The 24,881-nt window shown below is 52.2% G+C and overlaps 10 protein-coding genes across 10 annotated transcripts; 6 read left to right on the forward strand and 4 right to left on the reverse strand.

Moving 5' to 3' along the window:
- Positions 1 to 2,359: 2,359 nt before the first annotated feature.
- On the reverse strand, positions 2,360 to 3,936 carry met2 (homoserine O-acetyltransferase; the record flags this gene model as incomplete). Its single annotated transcript, XM_035505271.1, has 2 exons — positions 2,360 to 3,395; positions 3,449 to 3,936. 2 exons carry the CDS (start codon positions 3,934 to 3,936, stop codon positions 2,360 to 2,362), a joined length of 1,524 nt encoding a protein of 507 aa, XP_035361164.1.
- A 951-nt stretch (positions 3,937 to 4,887) lies between these two features.
- On the reverse strand, positions 4,888 to 5,922 carry AtWU_10167 (zinc-binding alcohol dehydrogenase family protein; the record flags this gene model as incomplete). The annotated part of the gene is made up of 1 exon (XM_035505272.1): positions 4,888 to 5,922. One exon carries the CDS (start codon positions 5,920 to 5,922, stop codon positions 4,888 to 4,890), a length of 1,035 nt encoding a protein of 344 aa, XP_035361165.1.
- Positions 5,923 to 6,243: 321 nt separating this feature from the next.
- On the forward strand, positions 6,244 to 8,328 carry AtWU_10168 (Zn(II)2Cys6 transcription factor domain-containing protein; the record flags this gene model as incomplete). The annotated part of the gene is made up of 4 exons (XM_035505273.1): positions 6,244 to 6,362; positions 6,412 to 7,059; positions 7,107 to 7,325; positions 7,392 to 8,328. The coding sequence occupies 4 exons, from the start codon at positions 6,244 to 6,246 to the stop codon at positions 8,326 to 8,328; spliced, it is 1,923 nt and encodes a 640-aa protein (XP_035361166.1).
- Positions 8,329 to 8,463: 135 nt separating this feature from the next.
- On the reverse strand, positions 8,464 to 10,058 carry AtWU_10169 (NAD(P)/FAD-dependent oxidoreductase; the record flags this gene model as incomplete). The annotated part of the gene is made up of 4 exons (XM_035505274.1): positions 8,464 to 8,711; positions 8,790 to 9,378; positions 9,450 to 9,739; positions 9,794 to 10,058. The coding sequence occupies 4 exons, from the start codon at positions 10,056 to 10,058 to the stop codon at positions 8,464 to 8,466; spliced, it is 1,392 nt and encodes a 463-aa protein (XP_035361167.1).
- A 1,232-nt stretch (positions 10,059 to 11,290) lies between these two features.
- On the forward strand, positions 11,291 to 13,252 carry AtWU_10170 (SAP domain protein; the record flags this gene model as incomplete). Its single annotated transcript, XM_035505275.1, has 1 exon — positions 11,291 to 13,252. The coding sequence occupies one exon, from the start codon at positions 11,291 to 11,293 to the stop codon at positions 13,250 to 13,252; it is 1,962 nt and encodes a 653-aa protein (XP_035361168.1).
- A 1,140-nt stretch (positions 13,253 to 14,392) lies between these two features.
- Positions 14,393 to 16,340, forward strand: AtWU_10171 (DUF300-domain-containing protein; the record flags this gene model as incomplete). The annotated part of the gene is made up of 6 exons (XM_035505276.1): positions 14,393 to 14,435; positions 14,518 to 14,668; positions 14,747 to 15,044; positions 15,100 to 15,225; positions 15,273 to 15,422; positions 15,477 to 16,340. 6 exons carry the CDS (start codon positions 14,393 to 14,395, stop codon positions 16,338 to 16,340), a joined length of 1,632 nt encoding a protein of 543 aa, XP_035361169.1.
- A 768-nt stretch (positions 16,341 to 17,108) lies between these two features.
- On the reverse strand, positions 17,109 to 18,395 carry AtWU_10172 (COP9 signalosome complex subunit 6; the record flags this gene model as incomplete). Its single annotated transcript, XM_035505277.1, has 3 exons — positions 17,109 to 17,521; positions 17,590 to 18,060; positions 18,125 to 18,395. 3 exons carry the CDS (start codon positions 18,393 to 18,395, stop codon positions 17,109 to 17,111), a joined length of 1,155 nt encoding a protein of 384 aa, XP_035361170.1.
- A 233-nt stretch (positions 18,396 to 18,628) lies between these two features.
- Positions 18,629 to 20,578, forward strand: AtWU_10173 (uncharacterized protein; the record flags this gene model as incomplete). The annotated part of the gene is made up of 1 exon (XM_035505278.1): positions 18,629 to 20,578. One exon carries the CDS (start codon positions 18,629 to 18,631, stop codon positions 20,576 to 20,578), a length of 1,950 nt encoding a protein of 649 aa, XP_035361171.1.
- A 425-nt stretch (positions 20,579 to 21,003) lies between these two features.
- Positions 21,004 to 22,050, forward strand: AtWU_10174 (DNA-directed RNA polymerase III subunit C31; the record flags this gene model as incomplete). The annotated part of the gene is made up of 3 exons (XM_035505279.1): positions 21,004 to 21,111; positions 21,323 to 21,569; positions 21,650 to 22,050. The coding sequence occupies 3 exons, from the start codon at positions 21,004 to 21,006 to the stop codon at positions 22,048 to 22,050; spliced, it is 756 nt and encodes a 251-aa protein (XP_035361172.1).
- A 475-nt stretch (positions 22,051 to 22,525) lies between these two features.
- tah18 (NAPDH-dependent diflavin reductase) lies at positions 22,526 to 24,679 on the forward strand (the record flags this gene model as incomplete). The annotated part of the gene is made up of 4 exons (XM_035505280.1): positions 22,526 to 22,681; positions 22,764 to 22,939; positions 23,010 to 23,108; positions 23,164 to 24,679. 4 exons carry the CDS (start codon positions 22,526 to 22,528, stop codon positions 24,677 to 24,679), a joined length of 1,947 nt encoding a protein of 648 aa, XP_035361173.1.
- Positions 24,680 to 24,881: the final 202 nt, after the last annotated feature.

Here is a 24,881-nt window from a genome sequence, read left to right on the forward strand (position 1 = left end):
AGCGTTTAAAAAATGCTTGCTAGAGCTCACACGGAGGAGTAAGGAGATAGTTGTATTTGATACTGAATAAGCCCTTGCACGTGATGCTATGAAACTTCACTCCAATGATTGATTCGATGTTGCTATAGATTGACGGTCGCCGGTTGGCTTGACTAATCTACAAAACAGAGCGATCATGTGACATCACATTACTCGACTACTATCTACTTGTATTTATCCAGCCATTTACATATGTGAGGTAAATCATGCCTTTACTTGTCTTCACTGATACTTCCTAGCATGGACTGCTATGGCTGGTATTCATTCTTCAGTTCTTCAGTAAAATGTCCGCAACGATATACTCGGAAGTTGTTGATATCAATGAACTGATTCCTACCGACGCGGACGTCAAATACCGAAGTATATAGCTCTACCTGATGCTTTAATAATGTACTAACAACTGATTACAGATAGCAGCGATGTAGAAAGGCTAATTCCTTGGGTATTCAAACATCATGACATCGCTAAAGCAAACTGCACTCGCTTCTGGCCGAAAGAAGAGCCGGAGTTCAAGGACTTTTTCTACCACTTTTCCTGTTACCGTGCTTAATTGGACAAACTCGACCCAGTGCAAATTCCATTTTTTTTTTTTTGAAACCGGACGAGAAAGTCACACTACCGAGGCAGAACTGGGAAACACCCGGAAGAGCACCGCAGTTTCTCCAATCCCAGGGTATGATGTTGAAGGTTTTGATGCAGACTATGTATAATAATCTCGAAGACCTTGCAGAGAATCGCCCGGAACTTCAGTAAGCTCTTTTACCTGTGTTTGTATGTTTCGACTTGGTCCTAAGTGCCTTGAACTAGCTTTCCTGTATCCGGCCTTAAGAAAAGGTATGTGATTGGCGGTAAACGATATGCTTCGAGACCCGAGGGTGCAGTTGTAGTCAAGTCACAAGGACTGTCTGTACCGATAGTCTCTTATGTTGGTGTATGTATTGATCCCCTGACAGATTCTTCCCTTTTATCCCTTTTATATGTATATTTATCGCCTCTTGATGGCCACAATCCTATATGGGTCTTGTATTCATATATCACGTGGGCTGTTCATGACCACTCAGATGGCCAAGGTACATTCCAAAGGTTGTTCAGAGAACGAAGTGTTCCACTTGAAATTATCGAGAGGCTATAATTTATCCCTCAAGAAAGACTGGCTTGAAGCCATGCATGCCCTCTCAAGGCTACTTCGATGTCTCGTGAGTGGGAATACAAAGGTTGGTGCTGTCCGAACACATATGAATCCTAATACAGAGTAGAACTACCTTACTGTAGCAAACCCGTTGGGAGAATAAACCTCAAAAAAACTATGATGGCACATTATGCATGCCAACCCCGTACTGTATAATACACACACGCACAGCAGCGCCAAAGCGCAGGTCAAAATGATACATCACATCTCCAACCCGCCTCTACCCGTCGAACTTCAAACCCAGTCTAATAACCGGCTTCAGAGTTTTGCACGCAGACTTTCCCCATCTGCACTCCGCATTTCGCTTCAATTCCTGCAAGCAGCCCAATTCCTCTGCCTTGTAATTAATTCCCGGAAGCATATTCGAATCCATAGCGTTTTGGCTGCGCCGACCACGTCATATTCTCTGTGTGTGTCTGGTGGTTCTCCGCAATGACCTCAGGAGGGCGTTCAGGTGAGGCCCGACGGCGGGTATCATATGCGGAGCAGAGCTGCAGCTGGTATTGGTGTTGGTGTTGGTTCCTGGTGCAACAATGGATTGCTGGGCGGATTGGGAGTCGAACAGGATAGAAGATGGGAGATCTTTGCGAGGATGATGGTGTGATGGCGGTGTCATGTGGTTCGAATTCAGAGTTGTGTTTGCAAAGTCATCAGTGTTTGAATACGAGACCTTGTTTACAAGGCCACGCCGCTAGGCACTGCATGTAACGGTTGGCCAGTGCTATGACAATAGAAGAAATGAAGACAAAAATTCTATTTACCATAACGAATCTATGTACGATCGAACACTTTTCTTATGAAGGTCGCCCACCACCCTCGGTGTCTTGACGTGTGCAAAAAACACTCGGTGAGGGCTTATCTGATGGAGAGCAGTTGGATGCTTCTTTTACAGCCTTACCTGTGTAGAGGAAACGAGAGAGGCAGTTGGATGCTCATCTCTCTGACTGGCTAAGAATAATAAATCACAAGACCGCACCGCTACTTCCCCAAGGCGCCTGAGCCTGGCGGGGTCCGAAGCCGCCGGCGCGTCCTCTCTGGCCGAGAGAAAGGCCGGGGCATGCCCACGCGGTACATCAGGCAGTATAAAAGGCTGCAACTAATGCGCCAAATCTAATAGGTCTGGGGGTCAGTTTACCACGCGGTGATATCTTCCACTTCCGCTTCGCCGAAGGTACTGCTCTTGGTTAGCTTGTTGACTCCGTCCACAGCCTCGACTCCTTCGGCGGGTGCCTTGGACATGATGTCCGGCAGGACTTCGCGGAAGAACTCGAGGATGTAGCGGTTGACCTGTTCGAATTGGAGGAGGAAGGCATCGTGACCTTCGGGACTCTCGATCCGCTTCAGGCGGGAGTCCGGAATGCCGGCAGCGATCTCCTTCTGCTCATCAAAAGTGAACAGTCCATCGGATTCGATACCTAGAACCAGAGCGGGCTGCTCAATCTGAGACAGGGCTTCACGGACGGGGTTCTCCGCGGAAGGACTGGCCCGGTGTCGGGACACATCGTGCGTGTCCAACTTGCGGGTGATGGCGATGTAGCAGTTGGCATCGAAACGCTTCACGAACTTCTCGCCCTGGTACCGAAGGTACGACTGAGCAGAGAAGTAGGTGGGGAGCCGCTTCTGGGAACCGTTGGTCTCGATGGTCTTGCTGAAGGTTTTGGCACCGGAGAACTGAGGGTCTTGGAACTGAACTTCAGAGTGTTGGGCGTCGGACTGCGGCCCGGGCGAGCTGCGCCCACTCTTGTGTCCATCGTTGTGGATAGCCCAGTGCTCGTTCGGGGGGGTGGGCGACCTTTCCTGACCATTGATGGTCTGCCGCTTGGAGGGATCGGGCACGTTTCTGCCAAAGCGAGACTCAAAAGAGTTGCGGCTACGGTAGGTGAGAAGGGCGGACATGCGCGCCGCACCCAGACCGGTGGCCGGGGGATCGTCAAACGGGTAGTAGCCATCCTCATACTTGGGATCACTGTAGATGCTTTGCCGTTGGGCTTCACCCCAGCTGATACACCACGCCGAATGACGAGGAGAGGTGGCGATCGGAACGATTGCGCGAACATAGTCCTTGCCAAAGTAGGCGTACTCAAGAGTAAGCATACCACCCATGGAGCCACCCACCACGGCTGCAATTTGACGAATGCCCATGTCATCCAGAACCATCTTGTGAATCCTATGCGTTGTTAGCCCGCTGTTACACCATAAAGCATAAGAAGGAAAACTCACTTTACATCATCACGGACGGTGGTGAGAGGGAACTCAGGACCGTACAAGCCCTTGGACGGATCGCCATCCTTGTAGGTCACAGCGCTAGCACTTCCGTACGGACTACCCAGACTGTTCAAGCAGACGACGAAGAAGCGCGATGTATCGAAAGCTTGACCGGGACCACCAAGCAGGGGACCCCACCAGTCCGCGACATCCGCACTACCACTGAGAGCATGACAGATCACCAATGCATTGTCACGTTCGGGGGAGAGTTGACCTCTCGTCGTGTAGGCAACAGGAACGTTGTGCAAGGTAACACCAGACTCAAGGGTGAAGGAAGGGATGATGACGATCGATTGATCGGTGATGAGGGCCGAATAAGGGTTTTCGGGTTGGGAATCAGCCCTCTCTACGGGATTTAGTAGCTGTTCACTTTGGAAAGGCGGGGGAGGGGTAGAGGGGGGAAACTGACGGAATTGCCCGGGGGCGGCAGCTTGGGCGACCATACTGGATGGACGCGTGTGGTTAACGGACGTATGGATGCAGAACAAGTAGCAGGACGAAGTTTAAAAACTATGAGAGAGGGAGAGAAGCAAGATGAAGCAGTAGACACAAAAATGAACAGGAGGGAAAGTTAAAAGGAAAAAAAGGGCGGGAAACGCAAGATGATGGCGATCGCTGGTCCCCCGGGGAGTTTTCCGGCCTTGACTCATACGCCATCACGGGCCAATCACATGTCTTACATTCATCCTGAGGCAGGATTGAGTCTACGGATTTAGGTTCCACCGATGATCCGCCCCCGGTCCCGCTTTCCGGCATTTCTGTGTCTCTCCGATCCCGGGCTCTCCAAGCATCGTCATGTATACTGTACACCACCAATAAAATAAGTGGTCTATAACAACGGAGCAAGCACTTCAGCGAGTAAAACGAAGAGATGATGGCGTGGCTGTATCAGTATCCGCTTCTGTATCGTCTTAGCGAAAACGAAATGCACCGGTCCATGGAAAGCTTTATTCAGTCTAGGCCCCTTCCCTGGCTATCGGGCCGAGTATGTATATTGTGGGAAATATCAGAGAACCGTGACATTTGACATCACATTCCTCGGGTCTTTACTTATTTGAAATATTTGAACAATTACATTATTTCATTGATACGATGTTCAGGTTATCAAACCAGCAACGCTCTGACACCCCGCTCATAACGATATCCACACAAATTAATATTAGTCAAGTATATGATTCTGATTATGCCTCAGATAAAACATCATGGTTTCACGTCATCGCCAAAACATTCCACATCTATAACAGGCCTACTGGATCTTGCTTTTTGATAACTGGTGCGACGCTTAGCCTCGATTAATAGTATTAATACAAAACAACGCATTGACAATGTCTAAATTCCGCTAAAACAAGACAATCATTAATCACGAAGCCAACCCATAATCACCACACACCCACCTACAGCGAAACGACCAACTTCTTCGCCGAAACTCCCTTCTTCAAAACATCCAACGCCCCCTGCAGCGACTCCAATCCCTCACTCACCACCTCCACCTTAGGCGCACTAACAAAGCTCCCCTCCTTCAACGCGGCCGGCAAGAAATCCACAAAGATAGCAGGCCCAACCTCATTCTCCGCCAAATCACCACCAAAGACGAACTTCGACTCGACCCCATCCGCCAGCGGTCCAGACGGCGGACTCACCAACGCAACAAACTTCCTCCCTTCGACCCTCGCCACAATCTGACCACACTTTTCAGGTGACTCCGGCCCAATAGCCAATGCACCAGCACTAGACTTCCCCCTAAATGCAGCAATTATATCCTCGACTACCGTCTCCGACTTGTAGTCAAAGACGTGGCTCGCACCAAGAGATTTGACAAAGTCGTAGTTCCGCGGCGAAGCCGTCGTAACCACTTCATACCCCGCCGCCACGGCAAGTTGGATAGCGTTGCTGCCGACACTGGATGATCCGCTCCAGATGAGGACGGTTTGGCCTGTTGATGGGGCTCGGGGAGCGGTGGGATGCTGCAGCGCGAGGTAGTCTTTCTGGAAGAGACCACATGCGGCGGTTGATATTCCGAGGGGGATTCCGGCCGCGTCGGCGTAGGATAGATCGGATGGGATGGGGGAGGTCATGTTTGCGTGGAGCACAACGTATTTTTGGAAGGCACCTTTGGAGGAACGCGTGCTTTTCAATTCACCAGTTAGACCGAGGACTCGGTCTCCGGGCTTGAATCGGGAGGAAACAGGGCCTGGTCCGACTTCCACTACTTCGCCGGCGACGTCGCTGCCCATGATAGCGGGATAGGGTGTCCAGGCGAAGAGGGCGGAGCCAAGGTCTTGACGAGCATAGTCGACGAGGTTGAGCCCGATGCTGTGGTTCTTGATTACGAGTTCGTTCTCGCCGGGATGGGTGTATGGAGCGCTGTCGACTTCCAGAGGGTAGGCCTTTTCGGACTTGATCCAGGCGGCGGTATTGGTTGGGGTCATTATGGTGAGTCTATAGTTGACGGTGTAGAACTTTATAATGCCTCCAGTATATATTTGCAAGAGAATACTTGTGAAGATATAATTAACAGCCCGCTGTTCCTGGCCAGCGATCTATATACCACCCTCGCCAAGAACTCCAACGGCGTCTCGGATTAGGGCACGGTGATAACGCCGTAATATCCGAAGGCAAATCCTTCGGTGTTACACCCCGACGGGGTTTGCGACTCTTAAATCCTACGGCATTGCCGCCCGAACCTGACGGAAATCCGACCCTCTTTGCATCTCTCGTGTCATGATTTATGCTTAAGTCCGCTTGTCGCCATGGATCAGTCCCCCACCCAGTATGATCTCGCCCCGGCCCCGTACGGCCGCGCCTGCATGAACTGCTCGCAGTCTAAATGCAAATGCATCCTACCCAAAGGGGGCGGGCGATGCCAAAGGTCTGTCTTACAGTGCACTGAGATAGTCCGAGTCTGACGGTACTGGCAGGTGTCAGCGCCTGAATAAAGAATGTCGGCCATCGGCTTTCCATCGACGACAGAATGCGCGCAAGTCCTCGCTGTCCAAGACGGGACGGTTGGAGAAGAAGCTCGATGATTTGGTGACGCTGCTTCGCGCGCAGTCTTCTAACAATGCGGGGGACTATGCTGAGCTGATTGAGGAGCTGCGACGAGAGCCGGATGAAGGCCATCATCATCCACCACCTCCACGCTCCCAGAGGAAGGTTACTCGGACAGTCTCGACGGCGGAGAAATCCATCGACTGCGGGTTCCTTAATCACTTTGCCCAGGTTGGAGCTACCTCCTCCCGAGATGAGTCGAATAGTGGAGGACAGATGCCAAATGCGAGTACAGCAGAGCCGACCCGGTCTCAGGCTGAAGAGTATCTGAGCATGTTTGTCACTCAGAAGCTACCCTATCTGCCATTCGTGTATTTCCCACCAGGAACAACAGCACAGCATCTCCGTAGTGACCGGCCGTTCCTCTGGCTATGCATCATGGCAGTCACGTCGAAGAGCCCAAGTCAGCGACGTACACTCTGTGATAGAATCCGCGAGACTGTAGCTCAGCGCATGGTTCATGACTGCTACGGTCGCGATCTCGACTTTCTCTTAGGTCTCCTGGTATATATAGCCTGGTACAGTTACCCTTCCCCTTCATACTCGATGCCACTAACAGCCACAGGTCCAACCAGCAAATATTCAAGAAGCTCAACATGACCATCTACAGCCAATTCGCCACAGCCGTAGTCTTCGACCTCATGCTCAACCAAGCCCCCGGCGGAGACAAACCATCACTACTGAGTATACTCCAGACGCACCCAGACGAGGATCCCGCCCCACCGCCAGCGCGGACAATGGACGAGAGACGCGCGGTACTGGGCTGTTTCCTCTTAACCTCCAGGTGCACCATTTACTCCTATCCCAACTACTACTTAATATAATAAACCCACTGCTAACTCGCTCCCAGCATTTCCCTCTTCCTCGAGAAAAGTGACCCCCTCCGCTGGACCCCCCACATGGACGAATGTCTACACCATCTCCTCGCACACCCAGAATGCCTGAACGACGAGATCCTCGCCCAACAAGCGCGCTTCCAACTCATCAACGAGAGAATCAACACCACCACAACAACCACAACCACAGACCCCTACCACACCAACCTCCCATCCTTCATCTCACCACCCCTCTCAATCTACACCCACACCATAACCACCCACCTCCACCAAACCCAAAGCAAACTCACCCCCAATTCCCAACGCCACCGAATCCTCCACCTCCACCACTCCAACACTTACCTCGCAATCCACGAGTCCGCCCTCCTAAAACAGCCCCTTACCAACATCACATCAACTACCAACCAGCTCCACCACCTCGAATTTCTCCACGCCTGCCTCTCCGCAACATCCACCTGGCTCACCACCTTCCTCGCAATCCCACCAGCCGAATACGCAGGCTTTCCCTTCCCGATCTTCTCGCAGCTCGTGCGGCACCTAGCAGCCCTATACCGGCTCTCTACGCTGGATGATGACACGGCCTGGGATCGAGTGCATGTACGGCAAACGGTTGATTTGATGGAAGTGATGGATCGGTTGATTGGGAATTTGGGTCAGGCGGCTGCGTTGGCGAGACTTGAGGCGCAGGGTGAGGATGAGGATGAAGATGTGTTTTTTTATTCGATTGGGAAGTATGAGTCGGTTAGGTTGAAGTGGGGGGGTGTTTTTGGGAGGGATAGGGATGGGAATGGGGGTGTGGTGGAGGGGCAGGGGCAGGGGGTGCAAGATGGTAGTAGTGGTAATGGGCTGGGTCAGGGACATGGACATGGACAAGTGCAGGAGATGGGGGGTCTGGGGGTTGGGTATGATCATGATTGGTTGGGGGAGTTTTTGAATTCGATGGTGCATTGATGTATATTTTGTGGTGGGTGGGTTGGGTTCATGTGTATGCTTCTCTCGGATATTATGGGATGGTTAGTATATATCAGCCATGTCGACATCCCCTCAATGATACGTCAACGTAAACATCAAATATATATAAGCATCCTATGCAAAAATATCTCCCCCCTCCGGCCCATTCCTCGCCTTCTCCATTCTCTCCACACTTGTCTTAAACAACCGTGGCATTCCCGTCTCCTCGAACTTCTTCCCCTTCTGAATCATCTCCGCCAGTCCTTTCGCGGACAGCAGAATCACCGGCATTCCATGGCCATTAAACCCAGCACAGACATACTGGCCGGGTTTATTGGGAACTTCGCCGATATGCGGATGCGAGTCGGCCGAGTAGCCCATAACTGTCACCAGAGTCAGCACAAGTCATTCCCTCAACATAACATAGCAGATACAAAAGGACCAAAGGATGGGATACTCACCACCTGTCCAAATCTCCTTCACGTACGCCCCACTATCCTCCCACCCTCGAAACGTACGCTGCATGTACCCATCATAGTAATTCTTCGCCGACTCAATCAACGTCGTATCATCCACAATACCATACCATTCCTCCCGCTTATTCTTGAACGTCGCTTGCGCTCCACCCACGATAATACTTCCATCCGGTCTGGAAATCAGATAACTGCCCCCGCCGACAACGTCGGATCCGTACCCGATTGCATACGAGTAAGGGAGGAACGGTGCGGGTTTCTTGCCCTCTCCCTCGGGGACCGTGATATGGCAGCATATTCCCTTGCAGGGGATGATGTTTGCCGAATACTCGGGGAGTAATCCGGCGGTGTAGGCGTTCGTCGCGTAGACGATCTTCCCGGCGCGGAGATTGCCGCGGGGAGTGGAGATTGTGTGGATGTTGTCTTCTGTAGTGATGGATGTCACCGGGGTGTGGGTTTGGACGTTTAGTTGCGGGGATTTGATGATTTTGCTTAGTAGGCCCAGGATGAATTTGTAGGGCCAGAGTGTGCCTGATGTGTAGGAGATGCAGGCTTTGGCGTTGTGGGCGCCTGATATCTGTATTTCTGTCAATATCTCTCCCATTTCATCGAAAAGTGAGTGATAGATGATAAAGGATAGATACTCACCACCTCCGCATCCCTTTTCCCCGTATAATGCAAGTCCTCAGCCAACTTGACGCCCCTCGCCTGCAACATCTCATACGCGAGCTTGGCTTTCTCTGCCGACTCTTCATCCAGATACACATTCATGTTCCGGGTAATGTTCAAATCGCAATCGATGTTCTCCTCGCGGAGAAGATCTTTCAGCGCCTGGATATGCGCGTATTCGAATTCCGCGATCTCCAGACCCGCTTCTAGTCCGGAGCGCTCAATGTAGGTGGGAATGTGACCGTAAATGTCGGGGCGGAGATGGCCGCCTTCACTTTCAAGGTTAACATCGTGTATTTCATACTTAATGAATAGGGGCATACCATTTCGACCCGTCGCGCCCGAGCAAATCTGCCTCGCTTCGAGCAGCGTAATAGTCGTAGTCTTGTCACCCTGCTCAGCGAGCTGTTTGAGGAGATAGTAAGCTAGCGTGACGCCCGAGTAGCCGCCGCCAATGATGGCGATGTCGCTTTGCGGGGGCAGGTCGGGGGTGCTCCGGATGTCATCGAGCGGGTCGAGTTGGGTGCGCCAGAAGGGAGTGATGGGGTTGTTTGGGGGGAGCATGGTATTTGTTGTGGTGGAGCCCATGGTGATAGTATGTCTACAGTGAGTGGTATTTGAAGATTAAGTGTAAGTCTGAGAGGTGTTTACTACAACCCTGTTCAGTCGGCTCTCACCGCAATATATACATGAGTCGATCGCCCAACGCTTTAGCCGTTTATTCCGCCCCAACGTAGTAGATGGGGTCGATAGTAGGTGGATAACGGCCTAGCCCCCGATCTTATCTGCTTTATCTTCGGAGTTCGGCTTGGGATCCATTAGTTGGGGGACTATCGGCCGTTGTCGGAGATGTGTAGTCCAAAGAGGGTGGGCTCTATGTCAATAGTATGTGGTTCTATGAGGGTGATAGTCTTCTAGAAGACGGGATATAATCGGGAGAACTTCGTGAAGAATTACTGGAATGGTTTCTGGAAGAGCGGGCTGAGAACCATGTTCAATACGCCAGGCTGGCCACTAAGAAGCTCTCCCCTGTAAATGTCCGTTCAATGCTTATTGTTAGGCTCGCCTTATATCAGCCACCCACGTCTTATCAAGCGTCGCTCCGGATGAAACCTCATTATCATGAAGCGTCATCTCGGACGTGCACTCCGCTTATCTATTTTCTTGGCTGTTAATATGCAGGGTTAACGAGTGCGGGGGCTGTTGATAATCTGATAACTACATCTGGCCTGAGCTTGAGCTTTACGGAACTCTCCCATCGAAGTTCCATCTTATACTAGTATCATATTCGAGGTATGATGTAAATATATTCATAATTCCGGTACTACTTATTGAAACAATGTAACTTACCACTGGTAGTAGCTAGTATTTCGTGGGAGGTCCCGACGAGGAAGACAAATTGGGCCGCAAATAAACATAGTAGACTTGATACATCAATAACACCTGGCAGATACTTAAAGGACAATGTGTCACTCTTAGCTGTGCTGAATACAGAGAAGCATCTTCAGCTGGAGCTCCCAATCGGGTATTTTTCTCCAAGTGGAGCCTTACTCAGCCAGACCGGATTAGGCAAGTCACCATACCGGAAATAGCTACGCACCCAGTGACCACCGCCCTCATCCAGCCTAGCGCGCGACATCATCTCGATCGGTCGCAGCTCAAAGACTCACTTCTCATGCCCGACCACCGCAGGGGCATCGCATCGCAATTCAACACCTCCCAGCCATGCCCACGCGCGTTTGAACTTACCCGAACGAAATTTCTCATCGCCAATACACTCTACATGCTCGAGTCTACCACGCTGTGCGCTTTCCGCTACAATGACCGACTATTCGAAATGGAAGGTGACCGATCTTAAAGCCGAGCTGAAGCGGCGCGGCATCGCGCAGACCGGTCTCCGCGTGAAACAACAGATTATTGACCGATTGGTGGAGGAAGATGCCCGCGATGAAAAGGATGCTGTCACGAATGGAGAGCCGGCCGCCGAAGAGGATGTTGCGCCGCAGGAAGCGCAGCCCGTCGACGCGAAGCAGCCAGAACCAGAGCCAGAGCCAGCCGCGGATGCGCCAGCTCAACCCGAGGCTACTGAGACCGAAGTGAAAGATAAAAAGATTGAGGAGGCAGCACAGGAGCAGGAACAACCACAAGCACAAACAGAGGAACAGGGTGACGCGGTTCCTGAGTCGAAGCCTGAGCCGGTGACTGACGAAGCTCCCGCCGGAAGACCCGCTGAGCAAGAACAGCAACAAGAACAGCCAGAACAACCTGCCCAGGAATCACCGAAACCTGAGGAACCAGCTCAACCTGTCGATTCCACTACTGTCGACCAACCCGCCGATACTTCCGCCCCGCAAGACCAGACCGAGAATGACACCGCTGCAGCACCGGTAGAGCAGGCTCCTGGAGAAGCAGCACCGGAACAGTCTGAGGACGTGGAGCCAAAACCTGCTGAACCAGCTGGATCTGGTGAGACCGCTGCGCCGCCCGCTGCAGTCCCCTCGGAAATGAACACTGGCCTGTCAACACCCCTGCCGACAGAAGAAGTGTTGGAGGACCGGCGCAAGAGGAAACGTCGCAGTCAGAGTCCTGTGCCAACACCGGAAGCGCTCGCAAGTAAAAAGGCCAAAGCCCTAGACGAGACACCCCGAGTCGTATTGCCGGAAGACCAGGTTTCCGTGGACAAAGAACGTGAGGCACGAGAGGACGGAGCTCCCGGTCCGCAAGAAACCCCTGAAGAACGCGCGGGGCGCGAGACCGCGCCGGAGGAGGCCCCGCCTGTGCAAGATGAAACATCCAAGAAAGGCGCGCCCCTGAAACATGACGTTCGCTTCAAGGGGCTTTTTGCTGCCAAGGAGACGGAGCAGACTCGCCCCGTCTCCCCTCCACCGGCGGATGCGGTGATGGAAGATGCCGACGTCGAGCCTGCCGTGCATGCTGCTACAGCAGCTCTCTATGTCGGCGGATTGATGCGTCCTCTCCAGCCGGTCGCGCTCAAGAACCACCTGGTCAGTCTCGCGTCCCCTCCGGATGCCTCACCCAATCCGGATGTGGTCGTAGACTTTTACCTGGACCCCATCAAGACACATTGCTTTGCTAGTTTTACGTCGGTCTCGGCAGCGTCGCGAGTCCGCACCGCCCTCCACGGTACGGTATGGCCCAACGAACGCAACCGCAAGACTCTATTCGTGGACTTTATTCCGGAAGACAAGTTGTCACTGTGGATTGAGAAGGAAGAAGGTTCGCGACAGCGCGGTGGCCCTCCCGCGCGCTGGGAAGTTCGCTATGAGCCAACCGACGATGGCGTAGAAGCTGTTCTCGAAGAGGTTGATCCCAGAAGCGCTTCATCTCAACATACGCGTGCGCCTGACGCCTCAGGCTTTTCTCGTCCTCCGCCTACCGGGCCACGGGCTGATATGGGCGCTCCTCGACGTCCCAGTGGCTCAGTCACGGCAGATTCGAGTTCACGACCTGGTCAAGGATTCAAGCCGCTGGACGAACTCTTCATGTCTACTACTACTAAGCCCAAGCTCTACTACCTCCCAGTCCCTCGGGAAGTGGCCGACCGGCGTTTGGATCGGTTTGACGACCTGCTACGAAAGGGCGAGTTCCCCCGACGCGGAGGAGATGAGCGCCGTCGCATCACCTTCGAGGATGAAGATTTCTTCGTTGATAATGGACCCGACTTTGGTGGTGGGCGCAACCGACGAGGCCGGGGCCGCGGTGGTCGTGGACGCGGAGGTTTCGGAGATTCGTGGAGAGATGACCGACGTAGTCGGTATTGAAATGAACAGATATACCCCTGATGATATACTATGGAGCTGCCATGGTTTGGGATTAGGTGCTTTGTGTAATTGCAATTTCGTGTACAGTAGGCGAATGCCAAGTTGGCGCGGGGGACAAGAAAAATATGATCTACGGACAAGAAGTGAATTTATTTGAGCCAAGATGGCGAGGTGTATACTAGGTTGGGTAAGTGTCTCCGGGAGACGAATCAACGAATACCATCAGGATTTATTTTTATTTTTTACTTTATTTTTATTCGGGAGTCTCTGTTGGCGTGGATGTGTTTGAGGTGGATAACTTGGAACAAACATCAGAATCATGCAGTCAGAATGGCTCAATAATAAGTAAGTACTCACTTGCTTTTAAAATTGCGGTGGCGCAGCGACCCTCCGCCATTGCACTGCGCGGCAGATGCAGCGAAGGTGATTGATTGGCACAGGAACAGTGCTCCGTAGTAAGAAGTATCCATCGTAAGAACTGCATCTGACTTAAGAATAAATAAATGTGGCTGCCTTGCCGGTTCGGTCTCATGTTCATGCTCCTCTCTCCTACCAAGACTTTTACTCGGGTTTGACTCCACGATCTATTGTTTTGGATAACAAAGGACCAAGAAACCCAACCGGTCCTTCCACAGTTACACCTTATATGATTATTTGTTCCTAATTCCGACTTTCCAAGCCTGACGTGCAACGACGACGTACCTCCCGACGTGCTCCACATCATTAGCCCAACTGCACTAAATAGTCTCCGTCATTCCAACTCTCTCAATCCGCCGGTCGCTTGCAAATCCCGCCTTGGTTGTTCTTCCTGCCAGCGCATCCCGAAGCATCGCCAGGGCAATCGGTCCGTATTGAACTACTCAGGATCAACTTTCGCCAGTGACCCGACCGGCCTCCCGAGTAAACGAGGCACAACAACGTGACAAAAGCTTAAACTTGGGTGGCTCCCAGGGGTTCATGGGGGGCCAAGCCCGGCTGTGCGGATAAGATATCTTAAGAAAAGCGACGGGCTGGCGTCCATCACGACGATCCTCTTTCTTCTCCCTCTTCTCGCTTTCGCAACCCGTCTCTTTTCCTTCCTTTCCTTGCACCCCCTCAAAGGCTGTTCATCCTTGCAGTCTCCTCTCCTTTCCTGCAAGAATGGGCTGGCCAGTGTGCAATTCGACCGTGGAAGACGAAACCAGTAGGCCATCCCCCCTCTGCGCTTTGTTGAATGCGACTTGGGTGGTTATCGAATTGAACTGGGCTGACGCGGTTTTTGACAGTCACGGAGGTTGACCTCTGGGATGGCGGAATCACCTTCCATCAACTCTGCCTGATCGTGGGCGGGGCTTTCGGTCTCATGGCTATAGTTGTTTCTTTCTACCTGATTGCAATGCACGCTACACACTACAGCAAAAAGATAGAACAGCGACAGTATGATTCCCCTCATTCTCTATTCAGATACTGGCACTTAGTTTTTGCTTATGGCTAACGTCCCCCTCTTTTCACTAGTATCATTCGAATTCTGCTCATGGTCCCCGTTTACTCCGTCGTCGCATGGCTCGGTACCTACTTCTACAAGAACGATGTCTACTACGATTTGATCGGCAACTGTTACGAAGCGTTTGCGATTTCGGCTTTCTTCTCTCTTATGTGCGCTTACATCGCGCCCGACTTGCATAGCCAGAAAGAATATTTCCGTGGAGTCGAACCCAAACAGTGGGTCTGGCCGATCCCATGGCTTCAGAAGTGTACGGGTGGACAGAAGGGTATTTGGAGGGTACCGCGCAGTGGTTTGACATGGTTCAACGTGAGTGCGAGAGGTCAGGTTGTGCGCGATTGCAGTTCTGCTAACGCGGCGCTAGGTTATCTGGGTGGGCGTTTTTCAATACTGCCTCCTCCGAGTCCTGATGACTATCGTCGCAGTCGTCACGCAAAAGTTCAACCTCTACTGCGAGGAATCCCTCAACCCCGCGTTCTCGCATATTTGGGTATGTGCTGTGTGTCTCTTATATTGGATTCTGCTAACATGCGATAGGTACTCCTCATTGAATGTATTGCAGTCTCCATCGCCATGTACTGCTTGATCCAGTTCTACATTCAGATCAAGGATGACATCGGCCAGTATCAGCCATTCCTGAAGATTTTGTCGATCAAGTTGGTCATTTTCCTCTCTTTCTGGCAATCGGTAAGTGCAGCATCTTGCCCCCATCTCTACCTCCGGTCGTCTAACCCATCCTAGACTTTGATCTCCTTCCTCACCTCGGCCGGAGCCATCAAAACCACCTCTAAAATACAAAGCCCCGATCTCAAGGTCGGATTGCCGAACCTACTCATCAACATTGAGATGGCATTCTTCGCCGTCCTCCACCTGTGGGCATTCTCCTGGAAACCGTACTCGCTCAAGAACCAGCCATCCGAGATCACCGACTTTTACGGCAACGGCAAAGCCAGCTATGAAGGCGGCCCCTTCGGCGTGAAAGGTGTGCTTGACGCATTGAACCCGATGGACCTCATCAGAGCGATCGGACGCAGTTTCCGCTGGCTCTTCGTCGGCCGGAAGAGACGCACGATGGATCCCAGCTATCACCAAACTGCAAATGACGCCTTCAACATGAACGCTACCGAGAGCGGTATTGACTCCCACGGCACCGAATACGGCGGCGCAGGTACAATGATGGCCGGTGGACGCTACAGTCCCCCTGGTGAAGAAGGGCAGGTCCTCCTGTCGCACGCTCAGCCAAGCCCCGGCGGTGGTCTCGTGCCTCCGCTCGAGGACGAAGCGGACCCGAACCGCTTCTACAACCATAACCGACTCAGCGCAACCTCCCTTCTGGAGCCAACAGCCACGCATACCGCCCGGCCGTACTCTCCCTACGAGGAGGACGCATACAACCCATACCTCGTGAACTCCCACCTGGAACAAGACCACTACCACGAGCCCGTCCACCCCAATCCACCCTACCCAGACCATCCTTCCGACCTCAACAACCCCTACCACCCTACCACTACGCTGCAAGAACAGCCTCCCATCCCTCTCCCAGAATCCTACCAACCTCCTCCCCCGCACTACGACAGTGACCACCAACAACAACAACGAAGGTAAAGCGACGAGATTTGATTCCGACGAGCAACAAAAGAAACTCCGGTACCCCCGGAGTATGATGACCCCTTAAGTCTTCATGCATGTTCTTCACATTCTTGCGCGTTCCTCACCCTCCCTACTGGGTCGAGTTGAGAGCGCCACGGCTAGCTACTTAGCTAGCCGTGTTTATCTTTGTCTCTTGGCGTTGGCTTATTTTATATCTGTCTGTCTGTTCCGTGCATCTGTCGTATAATACCCTCTGAATTTCTGGGCTGCCTTCTTGTTCTTGATTGTTTGATTTTATCTAGCTATATGATATCACGGTATGAAGATTGAGGTTTTTTTTTCTTGATGAACCCGGATTTCACTAACTTACCTGGGAATCTTTTCTTTTCTCTTGATTTGAGGGGGTAAGGTTGGTTGGTTGTATATGATATCACTCGGCCTCCTTTTCTTCTTTTTATTGTCTTCGTTTCTTCATACTACTTATACTATCTTGCTGTCCTTTGCGGAGATAGAGATTACTTAGATTAGATTAGATACTTTCGTTGTACAATATTATCTTTACTTTCGATATACTACTATAGACAGCTATATATTCGTGACCGTGACTGCATTGAGGGAACTGTATTTGTTGTTTACAGTGAAATCGACAGTGGAACAAACCTACATAGCAAAAACATTGTTGATATTGATGGAAGTCAATCAGGGTATGATCATGCATTCATTTCGTTAAGACTACTACTACTATCAGCTACATCGACTAAATCTACCTCACCGAATATCTCCCTATCCATGGCTCACGCCATCCCCCGTCGAGAACGGTTCAGCGAACCGATTCTGCCACGATAATTGTTGCGTTTTGCGCGACATCGCCGTCCGTCTCACGCTGTTCATCAAGGCGGTTCGTTTCCCGAGCTCGCGCATCGCGCTGATGCTCTGGCCGAGTTGTCCTAGTAGAGAGACGAGGTGGACGTCGTTGCTCTGGGCGATGGCTTCGGCTGTGAAGGCGCTTTGTTCGTCAGGGGTGAGGAGGGAGAGGTGCGAGAGGAGGGCGTTGATGTTGCGGAGGATGGGGTGGGAGAGGGTGGCTGTTGAGTTGGGGGTGTCTGCGGATATGCTGGCGACGTAGGATTTGATGAGGGAGATGCGGGATTCGAGGGTCTTGATGGCGTTGAGGCGGGTGGTGAGGCTGGCGATTACTGTGGGGTTGGGTTGGTTAGTGATGGGTTAGGTTCGGGTTTGGGATGGTGGGTGGGATGGCTCTTACGTTCTTCTTCCTCCGGGGAGAGCACGTCTGACTGGTCCTTGGTGGGTTCTTTGCCGGCTGATTGTTTCGTGAGAGAGGAGGTGGCAGGTGTGTCTACCGCGGCGTTTCTGGCTGTTCGTGCTACGGTGTCGATGCCAATCATCTCGGCTTCGCCCGTTTCGACGGAGTAGGGCAGTTCGCGGAATCGGATCGTTAGGGATTGTTCTTCTCCATCAACCTGCATTGTCTTGCTGTTCTCTGTTGCATTTTCGCCCTCGTATACGCTTTCATAGATTGTCACGGGGAGCTTGCCGCCGTTGGAGGATGCGTCGTGTACCAGGGATGGGTGGAATGCGAGGAACACGGCGGACTCGTTGTGGTTGTGGAGGATCTGGCGATGGATTGGGAGGTGCGCGGTGTTGGGGCCGGACGGAGGAGCAGTTGACCACCAGCCGACGAGGTCAAGGGCAGGGGCTTTGTGTACATCTTTGACTTGGAGGGGGTCAGCGAGCCCATGATACATATAGATGGTTGAGATAAGATGGAGGTGACTTACATTGCTTGACCCTCTCCACGAACCAGTCTTGGGGAATCTGGAGTTCGCCATTTGCATTCTCGTTTACGATACATTCAAAAACGTGCTCCAAGGTGATCTCGCGTCCGTTCTGCTGGCCTAGAAGCGCTCCCACTATAGGTCCTTGCTGAGAGCGGGCGGCATGGCGGGTGATGTGGTCTGAGATAGTCAGGAGGATCAGAGGGTGGAGATGGATATGGAGGCCGGAGTCGGAGTTCTTAGGCGATAGGAGGGATTCTGGCTGATCAGACATGATGATCGTTATATCCTTGAAGGAGGAGATGGTATACCGAGTCGAAGTGGTAGGAGGAAGCTGTGATGGTCTGGAACTTATCGTCGGGGAGACTGACGGAGATGTCATGGGTGTTTGTCCCGTTTGCAACCAGCTTTCCCCGCCGCCGGGGATAAGAAAGCCGTTCCTGACTTGCCTTTCTCATCTCTCACTTCCCCACGGATCGCATCACCGTGGATCTGTTTGGAATCAACATGGCCGTTCCATCTACTTACGATGAGGTCCGACAGCACCTGGAACAGGTGCAGCGCGAGCCCTCCACTCGTCTGGACACGTCTCTTCTTGAAAAGTTGAAGCTCGAGCTTACCGAGAACGTCGATCGCAGAGTCCCCGCCACCCTTATGATCCAGATATCGCAGCTGCTCCCCGTCCTGCAGGAGGACCCGACTCCTCTTACCGCTCTTGGTGTCAAGGCTACTACGTATCTCAGCTTCGCAGACCTTCACTCCGTCGATCCTCCGATCAACTTCATTGCCGGTTTCAAAGCGCCCTCGGAACCTATCAACTTGTTGGCTTTGTCGTTGCTGCGCAAGGCAGGACACGCCGCTAGTGATGCCGCCATCGTTGCCGGCGATCCGGAACTCGTTTCGTCCTTGGTGGAGCTGTGGCTGTCGACCTCTTCTACGGCCGTAGCACAAGCGGCGTTTGACACAATCTGGGAGCTCTTGGAGGTCGACTCGGCCAGTCCGCTCGAGAATACTGGACATGAAGGCGATGAGGCCACCGGTGGTCAAGGACTCGTTTGGAGGCGAATTTTCGCGGATAAGGATGTCTACGGGCTGCTATTTTCCCTCTGCAGTCTCACGGATAATGGAGCAGGAAGTCTGTCCAAGCGCGACAAGACTGTAGCTCAGGGACGGTTGATGGGTCTGCTTGTGAAGGCGGGTCGGCTGCATTGGGACATCATCTCGAAACCACAAGTGCCAGAAGTTGAGAGGAAATATCAGAGCAATGGCCTTCTCCATTTCGCTGCCTGCCATATGGTTGACAAGGATGACGTGCTCATGCATATGACTTTGATTAACTTCTTCCATGATCTTCTGGAGATTGATGCTCCTGGTCTCATCGCTCGGACCATTGTGCAGTCAGCGTCTACCTTCTCCTCTCCCGCCCTGGATTTTCTCATTTCGCATAACATCCATTCTACGTTGTTGGAGTATTACTTGGATGAGTCAAAGCTGGACGCGGTGGACCTGGCTTACCTGTGCGGTCCTATCATGACTTACGTTGCGCAGTATGCCGAGCTGTACCCCAATCACTTCCTGCAAAACCCGCAGTATCTACTGGACCGGATACTGTCTCGCATTTCTGCCTCAGTGGCGGTTTCGACCTCCCAGTGGGCACATGGGCCAGTCCCTAGCGGGCAATTGAACGTACTTTCCTGTCTGCCCCGCGTCTTGCTCGTGGAAGCCAGCAAGCAAGGACTGAACCCTGTTCTGGCCTTGCCGACCAGTCCTCCAAACAAGGAGGCTCTGGACGTGCTGGCCAAGATCCTCCATGGCCCAGTGAAGCAGGACCTTACGGACTCGATGGAGTTGAATGCATCTGGCCAGATGCCGACAGATTGGCACAAAGAGGCCGCGGCCGCTCGCGCGCTGTACTTCATGTACACTAATCAGCATACCAACTTTTGGACGGATGTAGTTGCGACGGCCGATATTCTTGCAATGAAGGATATTTCGTTGGCGTCAATATCCCTCATGAGATCCCTCATCACTGCTAACTGGCAGATCTTAACGGGTGAAGTCACCTCGTCTGTCCCTGGGACTTCCCGATACCAGCTTCCCACCGAACAAGATTTGGAGAGTTTGTCTCCGGCTACTCAGGGAGTTCTGCCGTCATCGGGAGCTTGGGCAGCTCTGACGCCGCCAGCCCTGACTATCCTCCTGCCATATCTTTTCAAGCCTCCTCGGTCATATGCCGAGTTTGTCGGCGGCGGAGCAGGTGATTCCCAGCATGCGGTCTGGAAAGTGGCAACGGCGAAGCACGAGGTCTTGGTGGCGCTGTATGACTGTCTCAAAGAAAATGGGGGACAAATGGAAGGGTTCGAGGACATCATGCGTACTCTCCGGCAACGGGTGAACGAGGGGCCATGGGGGCCTGTATCCCAGACTGCAAACCAGGTTGCAACCGTTGGCCTGTAAGGCTGGTGCTGCGGAGATGCCCATATCACTGGACGATTTACGATTATGCCATTAGATACCTGTACTATTTCATAATTTTCCACTCAGCAATAGCAATGAATCCTACATCAATAATATTTCCTACACAGTACTAACTACAGTACACCTTATAGATACTACACTCTGATTGGCCCATCTAGCCACCCAAGGGTTCCCGCCCCGGTACCCTAATTACCCAATTCGCGCAGATCTCCGCAGGCGGTGAGCCACATCCAAGCTCGGCCGGAACTTTTTTCTCAGCCATTGGATCATGGCGCAGTGAAACGCCCGCCAGCGCTTCGGCCTTTTCCTCCCTGGACGTTGAACAACCTGGGCCCCCAACGGAGCCATCTCCAACCGATTGAGAAAAAGGGGCATATTACCAGTGAATAATCTTATTGCCCGGCATGTCCCGATTCGGCGCAAAGAAAGGCAGAAAGCTCCCCGGAGCCGAATTCACTTGGGAGGCAGATCCCAGCGGAGAAAATGATACGGCGCCGACGCCTTTGTTCCCTGTATGTTTTGGGTTGATGTGATATGATATATTTGCTTCTTTGTTTGGTTGCTTTGTCACACGGGTGATTTGTTGCGTTTACCGATGTCGTTCACATTCACCCTGCTGCTGCTGCTGTTGTTATTGTTGTTGTCATAGCAGTCTGGCTTGCTGTTGCTTTTCTTCAGTCAAGGAATGAGGGAGAGGCTCTAATCATGTCATTGTACAAACAGAAATACACCGTCCCTCGCGCCAGACCGCTCTCCTCGCAGGAACAATTGCAGGTGGATTTCTATCGCACTCTCCGGGAACGGTTCCACGATGGCCCTTATTACTCGATTCTGGAGGGGGCGGGGTCGACGATGAAGAAGGATAGTGCGGCGCGGGCGAACTTCGATCCCTTCCATGGCATGCCGAGTTATTCGGGCAAGTATCAGAAGAAGAAGAGGGCGTTGCCGAGGTTACAGGGGAGGCAGTATGGTGAGTTTAATTACTCTGTTTCTGATGATTTATGAAGAAGTTGGGAGAGGGACATGGTGCTAATGGGACTGTGGCGGTAGTTATGAAGTTCTTCCCCCGCGAATTGTGGCAGACGATTCAGCCGACGTTTAAGCCCGATGCCGCGATGGATGGGTACGTGCCGCAGGTGGCGCGGGCTGGGGTGAAGCGGGGATTTGAGGACGATGATGAAGAGGAGGATGAGGATGTGGCGAAGCGGGCGAAGGCTGGTGGTGAGGAGGGTGAGGGGGCTGAGGATGATGACGATGGGGACGGGGATATCCTCGATCCGGAGGAGGAGCAGGAAGGCGAGGAGGAGATTGAAGATGATGACTTTGAGGATGACGATGATGAGATGGGTGGGGATTATAACGCTGAGCAGTACTTTGATGGTGGTGATGACGAGTATGGGGATGATGGGTTCGGAGATGGTGGTGGTGGCGGCGAGGAGGATACTTATTAGATCGAGCTGGATTCTTGAGATACCCTTTGTTCAAAACTATTATTCTTTGTCGGTTGATCTTATCAATCTAGCGGTTACTTTGGTTTATTCCTATGGTTGATTGGGTAGTTCACGCCATTGCCGAAGTATCTGACAATGTCACTATCTAAATAACAGCAAACCAATACAACACCACAGTTATCAATATCTTCCTTATAATGCCTACCCAATATAGCACTCATCCCCAACACCAGCATGCATAAACATCCCATCTATCTACCTCCCATAACATGCTCCTAATCCTCTCCGATCCTCGGGATGACGTCATCCCGCTATCTCGCGCCAACTGGACGATCGGATAGAACCCCTCAAGCCAAAACGAGGGGAAGGAAAAAAAGAAGACCCGCGATAAGCCACAAGTGACAGATAGCCAACCCCCCATCACCACACCACGCTATCAGGGAGATAGTACAGGGCGCAGTAGTACTTAGGTACAATGAACGGCAGCCAATCACTCCCACCGCGGCGCTCAGCTCTCGTCCTGTATGGCTCTGAAACGGGCAATTCGCAGGAAGTCGCCGAGGAGCTGGGGGCGTTGGCGGAGAGATTGCATTTCCGGACCCATGTGGGGGAGATGAATGTGTATAGGCCGGTGAGTCTTTCCCTTTCAATTGTGTTCTATATGGATGTGGGTGTTGCAATGCATGCTAACTGGTGTATGTGATGATGTATAGGAGGTGCTGAAATCGCATACGCTCGTTATATTCGTTGTCGCGACAACAGGGCAGGGAGACTTCCCGGCGAATGCGAGGTCGTTTTGGAGGTCGCTGTTGTTGAAGAGGCTTCCGGGTGACTTTTTGGATGGGGTTCGTTTTGCGTCGTTTGGGTTGGGGGATAGTTCTTATCCGAAGTGGGTTTTATTCGATCTCATACATGGATTGGAAGAGGACATGGTGATGGCTGACTGGCTGGCTTGTCAGGTTCAATTGGGCGGCACGCAAACTACATAAGAGATTGTTGCAGCTTGGTGCGAATGAGATTTATGATGCTGGGGAGGCGGATCAGCAGCATCCGGAGGGGTGGGTTTAGCTTTCTCTCTTGGTTTGGTGGGAGTTCGCTAATTGTGTTGTATAGGCTCGAAGGGACTTTCATTCCGTGGTTGACCGGTCTTCGTACACATTTGCTCGAGACGTATCCGCTACCTGAGGGGCTGGAGCCGATACCGGATGATGTTCAGTTGCCGCCGAAATGGATTCTGAAGCTTCAGGAGGGAGGTGCTTCGACGGCACAGGAAGGACATGCAGTTCCCGGCACACACGAGAATCTGCCCCCGCCGGATGATAACCCAAAGTTGACTCGATTGGATTATGATCTGCGGCCTCTGCCTGATACTTTAACGGCAACTCTCAGGGAGAATAAGCGATTGACTCCGCAGAAGCATTGGCAGGATGTGCGCCATGTATCTCTCACTGTGCCTGAACATACTTCCTACGTCCCTGGGGATATGTTATGCATTACCCCCAAGAACTTCACCACCGACGTGAATGCTCTGATCCAGATGATGGGTTGGGAAGAACAGGCTGATCAGCTCATCAGCCTGGTTCCTAATAGCCATATTCCTGCTGATGATCTCCCTTTGCCGCCTATTCGGGGTCTCGAGTCCTACCCCCAATTGACGCTAAGGGCGCTGCTTACAGACTATCTCGATATTCAGGCTATCCCGCGCCGGTCCTTCTTTGCGGAGATTGCGCATTACACGAACGATGAGATGCACAAGGAGCGTCTACTGGAGTTCACTTATACTAGTCCCGAGTATCTTGACGAGCTGTGGGATTACACTACTCGTCCGAGACGGAGTATTCTGGAAGTTTTGCATGAGTTTGACTCGGTCAAGGTGCCATGGCAGCATGCTATCTCAGTGTTTCCAGTCCTTAAGGGGAGACAATTCAGCATCGCTAGTGGCGGCGAGCTGAAGAGGGGTCCTGAAGGCGGCACCAAGTTTGAATTGATGATTGCCATTGTCAAGTACCAGACTGTCATCAAGAAGATCAGACAGGGTGTATGTACACGGTATATATCTGCGCTTCGACCCGGAAGCACTCTCAAGGTACAGCTGCAACGCGGTGGACTCAATTCCTCGGTCAACCAGCTCGTTGGCCCAACTGTCCTAGTTGGACCCGGCACCGGTTTGGCCCCACTACGATCTATGCTGTGGGAAAAAGCAGCAATTATCAAGGCATACCAGGAGGAAAATCCCGGGGTTGAGCTTAGCATCGGACCCACGCTTCTCCTCTACGGCGGTCGCAATCGAGAGGCAGACTTCTTCTTCGAAGACGAATGGCAGCAGCTCGGTCAGTTGACCAAGTTAAATGTGCTCACGGCATTCTCCCGGGATCAAAAACAAAAAGTCTACGTGCAAGATGTGATCCGCCAGAACTATGCACTACTATTCAAGCTGCTGCATGACATGGCAGGATCGGTGTATATCTGCGGCTCCTCTGGACAAATGCCCAAGGCAGTAAGGGAGGCGCTGACGGAAGCATTCCAGCACGGCGCAGAGGTGGAAACCGATCGATTCAACGAACAAGGGGCCGAGCAGTATCTGCTTGGCATGGAGAAGACGGGACGGTATAAGCAGGAAACTTGGTGATCCGCCTCAAGAGGTACTGTCACATGTGAAGCGGTTATACCACCAACACCTATAGATAGAGCGATGGCATGTCTGCCAGATCCGGCACCATGCGAATAGATTAAAACAAGCACAATATACCCACATATTCGAATAGAAACAAACAGCCACCTATGAGGTCATTTGAATACCTTTTACCCCGCTAAACTTGTCAACTTGTTGT

Source organism: Aspergillus tubingensis (genome assembly GCF_013340325.1).
Source record: "Aspergillus tubingensis WU-2223L DNA, scaffold_12, whole genome shotgun sequence".
Classification (NCBI taxonomy): Eukaryota; Fungi; Ascomycota; class Eurotiomycetes; order Eurotiales; family Aspergillaceae; genus Aspergillus; species Aspergillus tubingensis.